Genomic DNA, 13,326 nt, shown 5'->3' with positions numbered 1-13,326 from the left:
CGCTGACGTGCTCGCGGTGAGTCACGGGATCCCCCCCGCACTAGATCCAAAGCGGATGGTTTGCACTCACGCTCGCTGCGGTTTGCACTGATGTCGTGATCGTGCGCCAATCATAGTGCCGCTGATCTGACCCCAATGGCGGAGAAACTGACTGGACTGGAATCCTGACAAGCACTTTTTTTTCTTTTTATATTGTTGATAAATCCAGAGGGCGCGGAGGAACATCAATTGTGTCATTCCTTGCTCTGCTATCTTTTCACTTTCTCAGTGGACTTGCATCGTCAGTGGGAGATTGCTGCATGCACCGATAAGCCACTACCCTGAGCGATTTTCCCATCCCACCTTGTACTGTGAGCGCCGCAGCAGTTGCCCGCCATGGCATCCGTCACAACTGCTGGCGAAGCAGGTAAGTCTTATGCCTCGTCCGCTTCAATGCTACAGTCAGTTGCTAATTCTTTCTCGGCTTGCCAGTGGCGAGAATCGCCTACCTCTCCAGCGACCTCGTGCTCTCAGTGCAGCCTTCCCTGCGCACGGATTCGTTATTTTCTCAGAGCCTGAAGACCTTGAAGTCGAATAAGACAAACAGTGTCGTTTCAAGAGGAATCCCAGAGGTGAGTATCAAAGATATGCTGTATCCAACACTCAGCAGGCCCCTCGCTCTCCAAATGCGAACAGCAACTAAGCAAATCTACCAGGTGCAACCTGTGCGCTCTAACGAGGACCCTCTGTTGTCAGCCTTCTATCCCCTGCAAAAAGGCGAGACTGTTTCCGTCGTAACTGGCTCCTCTATCCTGATTAGCTCCGTCCCTCACCTGTACCGACTCGCCAATTACCCCGTCGTCATCCATGTTGCCCTGGAGCCTTCTCCGTTCCCTGACTACTCGGTGATCAGCTCCATCCGACAGTGCGGCTTCACATTCCTGCACTCAGAGACCGTTCAGGAGGCCCAGGATATTGCTATCACTGCTCATGCGCTGGCGCTGAAGTCTGGAAAGGGTGTTATTCACTTCTTCGATCCAGCCAATTCTGCCAAGGATCCCGCAATCGTTGTCGAGGATGCCGAGTTTGTGAAGAAGATCCTTAACTTGGGTGGAAACGTCGCTTCTCACACATCTGCTGAAGCTGAGACTTTGTATGCCGATTCGGGCCGTACAGCTACCGTTTCAGCCGAAGCCGTGGAGGCTGCTCCCGCCCAGGGAGATGCTTCAGCTAGCTTGCCTGTCCCTTCTCATACCCAGACCCCGCCTAATATCAGCGTTGACAATTCATCTGTTGGCTCGTCCCGGCGTGACAGCAGCACTGGAAGCGAAGCCCCCAGCTCAACCGCCACGACCGTTGACAATGTCAGTGCGCGTCCTGTCAACGCGGCTGATATTTTCGATTGGTCTGCCCAGATTTGGAACGCTCTGTCGAAGGAGTCGGGTCGCGCCTACAATGCCGTCGAATATACTGGCCCTGCTGATGCCAAGTCAGCTGTCTTCGTCTTCGGCTCTACCGGAGTCTTTGTGGACGCTTTGTCCAGCATTGGCGCTAACAGTGAGCTGGAAAACATTGGTCTTATCACTGCTCGCCTGTACCGCCCATGGATTGGAGGCCAGATTGTGAATTCAATCCCTGCCTCAGTCGAGAAGATCGCTGTTGTGGAGCAGGTCCGGAAAACCACGAAGTGGGGACCGTCCTTTATGGACCTGCTGTCTAGCGTGACTCCCTCTAGCATTCGTGGCCAGACCCTCAAGGTTGTTGGGTATCGCCTCGGATACGTTGAGCCCTCCACCGCCGTTCAGGCCCTGCGTGGAATCGTCCAGAATCTGAGTGCCCCCTCTCCCATTCAGAATCTGGAAATTGGGAGCTCCAAGGTTCCTGTCATTGAAAGCACCCTGGAGCAACCTCGCATCGAGAATGCCTACCTTAAGATCCTCAACCAGCTATTTGGTGAGCGTCTCTACATCGCGAACCAACTTGGAGCCAAGAACGCCGGTGTTTCGTCTACCATTGCTGCTAGCCCTGAGTATGGATTCGGTTCTTTGCTTGCCCGCAAGGAACACCGCGCACGCTTCATTCGAGAGGTTGAGGAGGCCTCCAAGTCCACCACCTTTGCCACTGATACCCCTAAGACCTGGCTTTCTCGGTGGGCCCTAGGCGCCAACGAGACCGCCAAGGCCAACAAGCTTGCTCCCGATGTTATTGCTCGTCTGTCCAACGATGGATCCGCCTTGTCCCGTCAACTGCTGGGGTCAAAGAAGCTCTTCTATGACGAGTCTCAGTGGCTGATTGGCTCTGATGCTTGGGCCTATGATCTGGGCAACTCGGGTGTTCACCACGTTCTCGCCTCTGGCGCTAATGTGAACATGCTGATCATCGACTCGCAGCCTTACTCAGAGCGTGCTGCTGCGGACCCCACGCGCCGCAAGAAGGACATTGGTCTCTATGCCATGAACTTTGGCAATGCTTACGTCGCCTCCACCGCCGTGTACAGCTCCTACACTCAGGTTCTCCAGGCTATGGCTGAGGCCGAGCAGTTCAAGGGCCCCTCGGTCGTGGTCGCTTACCTCCCATACAACCAGGAGGACGACTCCGCCCTCACTGTTCTCCAAGAAACCAAGAAGGCTGTCGAGCTGGGTTACTGGCCTCTGTACCGCTGGAACCCCGACAACGAGGAGAAGGGTGAACCCAAGTTTTCCCTGGACTCCGAGCGCATCAAGCGTGAGCTCGAAGAGTTCCTTCGCCGGGATAACCAGCTCACACAGCTTATGAATCGCCAACCTAAGTTCTCCTCGGTGCTTTCCGAATCTTACGGCACTGAGGTCCGTGCCCTACAGAAGCGCAAGGCCAAGGACTCCTACGAGAAGCTTCTGGAGGGTCTCTTCGGTGCTCCTTTGACCATTCTCTTTGCTTCGGACAATGGAAACGCAGAGAACATCGCCAAGCGTTTGGGCAATCGTGGTCGTGCCCGAGGTCTGAAGACTATGGTTATGGCTATGGATGACTTCCCCATCGACGATCTCGCCACCGAGGAGAATGTGGTTTTCATTTCCAGTACTGCTGGCCAGGGTGAATTCCCTGTTAACGGTCGCGCTCTGTGGGAGCACGTCAAGAACTCTGGTGACTTTGACTTGTCCAGCATCAACTACTCTGTCTTCGGTCTTGGTGACAGCCACTACTGGCCGCGCAAGGAGGACAAGATCTACTACAACAAGCCCGCTAAGGACCTTGATGCCCGTGTTGCTTTCCTGGGTGGCCGCAAGCTCACCGACATTGGTCTGGGTGACGATCAGGACCCGGATGCGTACCAGACTGGTTATTCTGAATGGGAGCCACGTCTGTGGAAAGCTCTTGGCGTTGACAAGGTTGAGGGCCTACCTGAGGAGCCTGCGCCTCTTACCAACGAGGATATCAAGATCCAATCCAACTTCTTGCGAGGTACTATTGCGGAGGGCCTTCTGGATGAGACCACCGGTGCCATCTCTGCCAGCGACCAACAGCTCACCAAGTTCCACGGTACCTACATGCAGGACGACCGCGATGTCCGTGATGAGCGCAAAGCTCAAGGTCTTGAGCCTGCTTACAGCTTTATGATTCGTTGCCGTCTTCCGGGTGGTGTCGCGACTCCCAAGCAATGGCTGCAAATGGATGCTATCAGTAGCTCGCACGGCAACGAAACGATGAAGCTCACGACCAGACAGACCTTCCAGTTCCACGGTGTTATCAAGCGCAACCTTCGTGGCGCCATGCGAGCCATCAACAATTCCTTGATGACCACCATCGCTGCTTGCGGCGATGTGAACCGTAACGTCATGTGCAGTTCTCTCCCCGAGCTGTCCTACTTCCACCGCGAGACTTGGGCTGTCTCTCAGAAGATCAGCGATCATCTTCTTCCTTCTACTACCGCTTACCACGAGATCTGGCTGAAGGATGAGGCCGATAACAAGGTTCAGGTTGCTGGTGACGCTGTTGTTGACTCGGAGCCTCTCTACGGTCCCACCTACTTGCCTCGCAAGTTCAAGATTACTATCGCCATTCCTCCCCACAACGACACCGATGTCTATGCTCACGATATCGGCTTGATTGCCATCAAGGGCGCTGATGGGCACCTGGAGGGTTTCAACGTTCTGGCAGGTGGTGGTATGGGTTCTACTCACAACAATACCAAGACCTACCCGCAAGTTGGCCGGATGTTCGGTTACTTCCCAGCGGACCAGGTTCACATTGCTTGTGAGAAGATCATGCTTGTGCAGCGTGACCACGGTGACCGCAAGAACCGTAAGCACGCTCGTCTAAAGTACACCATCGACGACATGGGTGTCGATGCCTACCGCAGCAAAGTGGAGGAGCTTCTGCCGGATGGTCTGCGATTCTCCGAGCCCCGCCCCTTCAAGTTCGCCTCCAACGTCGATACCTTTGGCTGGATCAAGGACGAGAAGGGTTTGAACCACTTCACCTTCTTCATTGAGAACGGCCGTATCGAGGATACTGCTGATTTCACCATGCGCACGGGTCTCCGCGAAATTGCGGCTCTTAACAAGGGCGAGTTCCGCCTTACCGGTAATCAGCATCTGATCCTCTCCAATATTGCCGATGAGGACCTGCCCATCGTTAAGGAGGTCATGGCCAAGCACAAGCTTGACAACACTTCGTTCTCTGGTCTGCGTCTGTCTTCGTCTGCCTGTGTAGCCTTCCCGACTTGCGGTCTTGCTATGGCCGAGTCTGAGCGCTACCTGCCTGTCCTGATCTCCAAGCTCGAGGCGACTCTCGAAGAGAACGGCCTGGCTCGTGACAGCATTGTCATGCGTATGACTGGTTGTCCCAACGGCTGTGCCCGCCCGTGGCTCGCCGAGGTTGCCTTTGTCGGCAAGGCCTATGGTGCTTACAACATGTACCTGGGTGGTGGCTACCACGGTCAGCGCCTGAACAAGCGTTTCCGCTCTTCCATCAAGGAGGACGAGATCCTTGATATCATGAAGAATCTTCTCAAGCGGTACTCGCAGGAGCGCAACACTGATGGCGAGACCCCTGAGCGTTTCGGTGACTGGTGTATCCGCGCCGGCGTTATCAAGGCGACTACCGACGGCACAAACTTCCACGAAGGCGTAAGTGAAACCACACCCAGGGAATTCAAGAATAATGATTCTAATATGCTTTCTATAGGTTGCCGAGGATGAAGAGGATGAGGAGTAAATACTGGAGTAACTATTCAACCCAATATCCTACGTGTCATGACCGCCACGGGAAACTCAAAATATGTTCATTTGTTTGGCAATAATACTTCTTTTATTTTGGTTATCACGGTTTTAGATGCATTGTTTCTTTGGCGAACGAGGATTCCACTCGTGTAAAATCTTGTGCTGATTTTGATATCGACTATCTTTCTTCTTGTAACCATGAATGTGTCTATACGCCCCAGGTACATGAATGCATATAAGCCACGGAAGAATGTCCAGATACTAGTAGGTTCCAATCGGAGGTATTTCTTGAGTTAACAATTGGCATTTATTGAAATAGGCTCTCCTCAGACGAGCTCTTGTGCAAATAAACCGCTCCGGTAAATCGGGTAATGGCGCTGACAAATTCGTAATAGCAACAACGCTGGGATCTTGGTAAAATGCAGTTGCCTGTGAGTGACCTAGGTATCAAGATCTACCATGGCCTCGTACAGTTGGCAGTCAAGGCCTAGGTTGTACCGAAGTAAATAGATAGTACCATCTACACGACCAGCACGACGCTACGAGGGAATGCCATGTGAGGGGTTTCAACCTTCATTTATTATTTTTGCTGTGTTTAAACCCTGCCCTCATCCATCCCTCCTCACTGACACATTGAAAACGAACCAATAACCCCATTACCCTGGTCTGCGACCTCGAGACAAAGCTTTAGGACCATCAGTCGTATAGGCCGGTTTCTGTGTTCTTGCTTTCGATCATAGCAAAATGATCGCGATGTCGAGCGGACTTCCAACATTGGGACGCTTTCCCATTGTTTAGCCGGAAAGTCCGCAGGTGTGGGCGATGTGCCCTGGAGATATTTCCCGCCCACGGGGCGGGAATGCGTTCGATTCGAAGTTGTATTCGATGTATGTGTCGATGAGTGTGATTTACTCGAGTGGCCCGGTGGCCGAATGCGTTCTTCAGATCGACATTTTTGACTCAGAGCGCCTGTCTAGCCTGGTGCTTGAGGCTGCTCCTTTCCGAGTGTTACGAGGTAGCCGTCTGTTTAACCCCGATGGTAGTTTGCAATCAACTTAGTTCATCATCAAGGACCCTGAATGAACCTTGGCGTTGTATGCGCGCGACACGATCTGCCCCTCTTGCAGTTATGTTATGTCACACGCATCTTCAGCGCCGATCTGCCATGGATAGTGCTTGTTGTGAACCAGTTGTCGCCTTTGGATGATTGACGCGGCAGCACGCGTCAAGTGGCGCGAACGACTGCCCGCAGCATCGCGCTGCAGGAAGGCCCTGAGCAATGAGCGAGGGGGAGAAGGTCTGGAATTCTTAACCGATTCCAATGGCAATGAAGAGAGAAGAAGTCGAGCAGGGGGGTTGCGTCTCTCACGCTAGGAAGGCATTGAGGAAGGATTAACAAGCCCAATGGGGGACGGAGACCGGAGGCCTCGACATCAAGGGAGAGCAGGCATGCGGCGGAAGGGAGGGAGGACAGTTGGTGACTCCCATGGCATGGCTCTGAAGTCCCCAAAGAAAAGACAGGGATGGGAAGGGGCAAGTTGTTTTTATATTTGTGGGTGCGTGACAAAGGCGGTGGGGGGGGGGGAGCTCCCCTTTTCTGCCACTGCCCCCCGCTTATCCATCCATATCGCGAAGAAAAAAAGACGCTGTTGCAGAGCATGCTTCTGGGTGCAATCTTGGTCTGAGCAGGTTGGTTTCTGAGCTTATGTTCTTCTCAGACTCTTCGTGACACGATCACGCTGCCATGTCCTCCACCGAGGAAGACCCTGTCATCGCCTCGTACGATGTTCTCCTCACTGATTCCCAAATCTCTCGCTACGTCTTCCAGTACATCGACAGACCCGGCAACCTGCCCTACAATGAGCGCAAAGGCCAGAAACCTACATTTCTTCGGATGAAACCCAGTACGGGTCTCGTCGAGCTTGAAGTCCCTATTCACACACGAGGCACGTACGACGTGAACAAAGGCCTTCAATACGGCGAGGCAATGAAAAAGAGTCGCTCCACACGCGATGGAGGCTCCTTCGGCATGGCTGGTGGCTTCAGTTCGGGAGGCATGCTTGGGCCAGGGCGAATTAAGGCAGAGGAGAGCATCGAGGTGCTGGACAACAAAAAAGTGGTGGACAACGCATCACTGGTCAGGACACAATCACTCGGAGGACGTATCAAGCCTCCAGAGGAGGGCGATCCGGTTTATATGCTGGGAACATTCAAAGGAAGTATGGATATTCTCATCATTTACTATCAGGGAGTCATGCGTGCTGACAGCTGTGTTCAGAGAATCTACACCTCTCTCCGGTTTCCGCGGTGGTACAATTACATCCTCATCTTCACCACTTGGACGCGCTAGATGAAATGCCCAAGGGTCGTGGCTCCAAGGGCAAAAAGGACGAGGATACCCCCCCCGAAAGCGAATCTCGCGCAATCGATGTCAAGGTCAAAAGTGCCAAGCAAGAAACTGTCCCGCTTGCAGGCAACGTGGATCTTCTGAAGCGCATGCAGGAGGAAAAATGGAAGACCTTTGACTGGGTCGATGCCGAGGTAAGTCTTAGTTTCAAGTCTGGCTCTTTTTGAGCAGACGATCAACCATGTGCACTTTCTGACGAGACCGCCTGCAAGACTGAGGAATCCTGGTATACATACGAGAATTTCATGACACATCAAAAGCCCGAAGAGCTGCCTCACCTTGAATCTACCATCAACAGCGAAGCCTACTTAGATGGAATGAGTGCTCCACGAATTGACCCTGCTCGACCAGAGATGACGGGATGGGCCATGAAACAGAATCGGCAAAAGCAAAGGGATGGACCTTCCGACAGCGAGGATGACTAGGGCTGATTTGCATCACGGTTCTTGGGTGGCTCTGGATATGAAAAGTCATTAGGCACGGCGTTAATGGAGATAGAGTTTTGTGCAATCCGTTGACATTTTCGATCCCAACTGGCCCATTGCATACTGCAGGCAGTGCTTAGGATCGTAGGCATGGGTTTATGTTTAAATCCACTCTCTGTCTCAATACTCCTATCAATAATTTCGACTAGTGCCATCCCTCAATCACGCACATCATCGAAAACACCACCGAAACTTCCTGAATGCATCGCCACTCACTGTACATATGTAGAGTTACCCGCCAATCAGCGCCGTGCCCTATGAGAAACAGTCACGTGTGATCACGCGTCCAGGCCGCAAGCCGCGACAACTTTTTTTCCCGAGTCTCCGGCTCTCGCGCTCGACTTCCCCTTGAATCTTTTCTCCAGTCTTTTCTTTTTGTCTTTTGGTTGTTCGCTCAGGCTGAGAGCTGCAGGACGGCATCGCAAAGGAATTAGGGAGATATTTATCGCCCTCGGACAACCAACTGTCTTTTATCAGTGTTGTCCCTTTCCCTGCCTTTCCCCTGCATTTGTCGATTTTGACGCTCATGTTTTCACTGGGCCTATACGTTTAATTCCTTCCTTATTCCCCTCCCGGACCCAACTTATCTTTATAATTCCTGGTTTTCCCAGCGTTATCAATACACTATGCTGTCGCGTGTGGCTCGCCAGAAAAATGCGCTTTTCCACCTGCGCAAGGCCAATGCCCGGTGGGCCATGGGCACTCTCCCAATACTGCGCCTGCATTCGACTCGAACGCCCGCCGTGGCATCGCAAAACAATTTGACAGCTGAGCCGCGCAGGAGACCCTCTTTCCAGTCGCATCGCCATCTCGCTACGGCTGCTGACCCAGCGACTTTCGAGCAATCATCCTACATGTCGCTTGACGATGCTTCATTACAACCTTCCATTGACGGATCCAGCGTCTTCGACAAGCCAAACCAGTTACTCCCACCCATAGACCTAATCCCATCACTTGACCGCTCGTCTTTGATAATTCTCGACGAAACCCCCCAGACCCAACCCACAGTCATTCGCAGAGTCCGAGGTATTGGCGGCGACGAAGAGGAAATATTGGCAAATTTCGAGATGTCTTTGAGGGTTGCGCGCTTCGACCAGGCTGCGGCTTTGATCACTCGCCTGGGAAGCTTTTACTCGGTATCATCCCCTGAGTATCTGGCTTTCCATAATCACTACCTGGATGCAATGGTCACGCATATGATAATCACTCGACAGCCAGAGATGGTTCGCCCGTTACAAAAATGGTTCGAAACAGACATGCCCGGTGGCGGTGTCAAACCGGATGCTACTACATTCGCAATAATGATCCGCATGGCTCTGCGGATGCTATATGGGCCCACACGTGACAGAGCGGTTCGTCGGTATTGGCATCTTGCCAAGGCGGATGGCCTTCATGAAGATCTTCTGCGAGTCGAGGTGCTTTCGGACCTTGAGTTGGGTGAATTGTCCAAGGTACGTTTTTCGTCATTTCCCTGGCTTTGTTTGCACCAGCAGTGTTCTGACAAGTTTGGCTTAGATTTGCTTTGCCGATCTACGCCAAGCCACCTTCGACATGATGGGACTCAAAGATCCCGAAGCCGAGAATCTACCCAAGCACACCGATAATGTCGCAGAAGCATTACCTGTCGACCTGAAAGGCCTGGGATTGAAGTCCCTGAAGGATTCGATGGCCTTGTTCACAGATTCAAGTCAAATTTCCTTGCCTCCTGGATTGGAAGGCACGAATGCGCAAAAAAGAGAGTTCCGTAGCATACTCAAGCAACGCCGACTTGAGGCCGATACGGTAAAGGCAGCCTCGGATCTTTGGCGCGCCGAGTTTGAGAAGAGGCGAAAGTCTGGCGCGAATATGCTAAATGGGGCAAAGCTTGGTCCAGTCATCAGTGAATGGCATGCCAGCCTTGTGTCCAAGATCAAGGAGGAGCTGAAGCTCGCGGATGAGGATCAGGGAAAGCCCATTCGCACTCGCGAACAAAAGGCCCGTTGTGAATATAGTATCCTCCTCCAGTGTCTCGATGCCGACCGTCTGGCTGCACTGACCATTCTTTCTGTGATCTCCACGTTCAGCAAAACAGGAATGGAGAAAGGAGTGAAACTATCTGCTGCTGCTTCAGGTATCGGCCGCGACGTTCAGGATGAGTTGATTGCGGAAAGTTGTCTTAAAAGGTCTAAAGTCGCAGACCCTCGACGTTTTACACGCCTGAAGGAATTTCTCGCCGGTCGCAAGACCAAAGAGTCTCGGATACCATGGTACAGCATGTCTAAAACCGCGCAGGCGGAAGACCCGAGCTTGGACTGGAGCCCGCGGGTGTCAGTCAGACTTGGAGCAGTCTTGATGAGCTTCCTGTTCGAGGTGGCGAAGGTTCCTGCTAAGGCCAAAGATTTCGAAACAGGCGAAACGACGGCTAGCCTGCAACCTGCTTTTCAGCATACATATCAAATGTCCTTCGGCAAACGGCAGGGTCTGATCCACATGCGCCCAGAACTTGTTAAAATTGTCGCCAAAGAACCGCCCGCCGAGTTAGTTGGCCGTCATCTCCCCATGGTCAGCAAACCAAAACCCTGGACTGCCCATAATGACGGTGGGTATTTGATCTACAAGAGCAAGATTGTTCGTACCACCCCCGGCGAGGTTTTGCAGCCAGCGTATATCAAGGCTGCTCTCGCGGATGGCGGACTTAAGGAAGTACGGGCAGGCCTCGATGTTTTGGGCCAAACAGGTTGGGTCGTCAACCGGGACGTTCTTAATGTGATGCTGGAGGCTTGGAATTCCGGAGAAGCTATCGCAAATTTGGCACCCATTGAACCGGGTCTTCAAAATCCACCAAAACCTGATCGCGACGCAGGATACGAGGCGGAGAAAGATTGGCAAGCTCGGGTGCGCGACCTAGAGAATCTACGGTCTGGATTTCATTCAGTGCGATGCTTCCAGAATTTTCAGCTCGAGGTCGCGCGCACTTTCCGCAATGAAACGTTCTATCTTCCTCACAACATGGACTTCCGTGGTCGCGCCTATCCGCTGCCTCCATATCTCAACCAGATGGGAGCCGACAATGCTCGAGGTCTGTTGCTCTTTAGTGAAGCCAAGCCTCTAGGCGTGAGCGGTATGCGCTGGCTGAAGATCCAGATTGCAAACTTGGCTGGATTCGACAAGGCAAGCATGTCTGAGCGCGAGCAATTTGCTATGGATAATCTCGACAACATTATTGATTCCGCCGACAATGGCCTCCATGGAAAGCGCTGGTGGTTGAAAGCTGAAGATCCATGGCAATGTCTGGCAGCTTGCTGCGAACTTCGCAATGCTCTGCGCCTGCCCAACCCTACCGAATACCTTTCTCGTCTTCCGATTCATCAGGACGGCTCATGTAACGGTCTTCAGCACTACGCTGCCCTCGGTGGTGACAGTATTGGTGCCCAACAAGTGAATCTCGAACCTTCCGACAGGCCCTCTGATGTCTACACCGGCGTCTCCGAGTTTGTGAAGCAAGCTGTGTCCGATGACGCGGCCAAGGGCGACGAGTTTGGCAAGATTTTCGACGGCAAAATCACTCGAAAGATTGTCAAGCAGACAGTCATGACCAATGTTTACGGTGTAACTTTTTTGGGCGCCATTAGACAAGTTCGCAAACAGATCCTCGATCATTATCCGGACTTGTCTCCAGAGGCCAAAAGATACGGCTCCATTTACATAGCTCGAAAAATTTTTGAGGCCTTGGGAAGCATGTTCAACGGAGCTCACGCTATCCAGTACTGGCTTGGAGATTGTGCTAATCGCATCACTCAGTCTCTGTCTCCCTCTCAGATTCAAGAAATCGCAAGCCAAGCCCTGACACCAGCTGGAACTCGTCACCTGGTTGACCCAAGCAAGAGTTTCCGAACGACCGTCATATGGACGACTCCGCTCGGTCTTCCAGTCGTTCAACCCTACCGCACCCGGAAGGCCCGCCGTATCGAGACTACTATGCAAGATATTAGCATTGTTGATGCTAGTTCCGATGACGTGGTCTCGAGACGCAAGCAACTCCAGGCTTTCCCTCCCAATTTCATCCACTCACTTGACGCGACACACATGATTCTTTCTGCCAATGCTTGCAAAAAGGCCGGTCTTACCTTCTCTGCCGTTCACGATTCGTTTTGGACTCATGCCGGCGATGTCGATTCCATGAACCGTATCCTGCGTGATGCATTTGTTTCAATGCACTCTGACGACGTTATCGGTCGGCTTGCTGCGGAATTCAACACCCGTTTTGGCAAACATCTGTACCTGGCCAAGATCGACGTCAATAGTAATATTGGCCGCGCCATTCGGAACTATCGTAAGGGCTTGTCAAACAAGACGAAGTCCGTGGAGCTTCTTAATGAACACCGCCGGCAGACTCTCCTGCGATCCGAAGACCCAGAAGGCCAGGCTGAAGGCCGCGCTATGGTGACGGCTGCTAGCATTTTCGAAGCTATGGGTGGTTCAGATAACGATCTGGCTCTCTCCAGCACGTTGGGAGCAAACAGCGTTGGCCATGTCCCTGAAGATCTGACTGCTGCCGAGCGGGCGCCTGCCAACGTCGTCGATACTAGTGACCCGGCCATTCACAGCCTGTTCACAGATATCGACATGATGGATGTGAACACTGCTGCCTCTGATGGTGCGGTGAATAACGATGTCGCGGACCCATCGCAAGAACCGGTTATCGATGAGATGGCGCCAAGCAAGAGGAGGAAGCAAGTCCAACAGCGATCACTTATTTGGCTGTGGCTCCCACTGCGGTTCCGTGATGTCCCTACCAAGGGGGCCTGGGATTTGACGCGGATCCGGGACAGTGAGTATTTCTTTTCGTGAACAGATTCTTATTCGATGGAGTTTTCCTGCCATATCATTGTGACGCATATAGGGGGCGTTCCTATCTTACATTTGGAGGTTTTGTTTTGGGACTCCCCACTGATTGTATATCTACGTTTGTTCTGAGTGATAGGTGGAGCGCAGCGCCTGTCACATAGATGTATATTATGCGATGATTTGAGCATCATACGAGCGATAAAAGCGTCAAGCAATACATACCCTTTGCATAATTATCTCGATCTCATTGCGTTTCCTCTGAATATCCCGAACTTTCTTGAGCTTCGCCGGTCATTCGATTACATCCAAGACCCATTTTGGCACAGCCTTGTTCGATTCGACCCTAGGGCCTTCCGTCTCCACCTACTCAACCACTAGCTCTGATAGCTCATGTTGATAGGCGGGGCTGGTGGTTTAGATAAAGATG

At 52.5% G+C, this 13,326-nt stretch overlaps 3 protein-coding genes across 3 annotated transcripts; all 3 read left to right on the top strand.

Moving 5' to 3' along the window:
• Positions 1-375: 375 nt before the first annotated feature.
• On the top strand, positions 376-5,175 carry N7459_002909 (sulfite reductase (NADPH) subunit beta; the record flags this gene model as incomplete). The annotated part of the gene is made up of 3 exons (XM_056942094.1): positions 376-406; positions 472-5,087; positions 5,146-5,175. The coding sequence occupies 3 exons, from the start codon at positions 376-378 to the stop codon at positions 5,173-5,175; spliced, it is 4,677 nt and encodes a 1,558-aa protein (XP_056801977.1).
• A 1,749-nt stretch (positions 5,176-6,924) lies between these two features.
• Positions 6,925-8,012, top strand: N7459_002908 (uncharacterized protein; the record flags this gene model as incomplete). The annotated part of the gene is made up of 3 exons (XM_056942093.1): positions 6,925-7,399; positions 7,459-7,721; positions 7,800-8,012. 3 exons carry the CDS (start codon positions 6,925-6,927, stop codon positions 8,010-8,012), a joined length of 951 nt encoding a protein of 316 aa, XP_056801976.1.
• Positions 8,013-8,698: 686 nt separating this feature from the next.
• N7459_002907 (DNA-directed RNA polymerase) lies at positions 8,699-12,902 on the top strand (the record flags this gene model as incomplete). The annotated part of the gene is made up of 2 exons (XM_056942092.1): positions 8,699-9,523; positions 9,588-12,902. 2 exons carry the CDS (start codon positions 8,699-8,701, stop codon positions 12,900-12,902), a joined length of 4,140 nt encoding a protein of 1,379 aa, XP_056801975.1.
• Positions 12,903-13,326: the final 424 nt, after the last annotated feature.

This window comes from Penicillium hispanicum (assembly GCF_028827665.1).
Source record: "Penicillium hispanicum strain IBT 35686 chromosome Unknown utg000003l_segment0_segment0, whole genome shotgun sequence".
Taxonomy (NCBI): Eukaryota; Fungi; Ascomycota; class Eurotiomycetes; order Eurotiales; family Aspergillaceae; genus Penicillium; species Penicillium hispanicum.
Note: the sequence above shows the minus strand (reverse complement) of the source record. Positions and strands in the feature narration are given on the sequence as shown.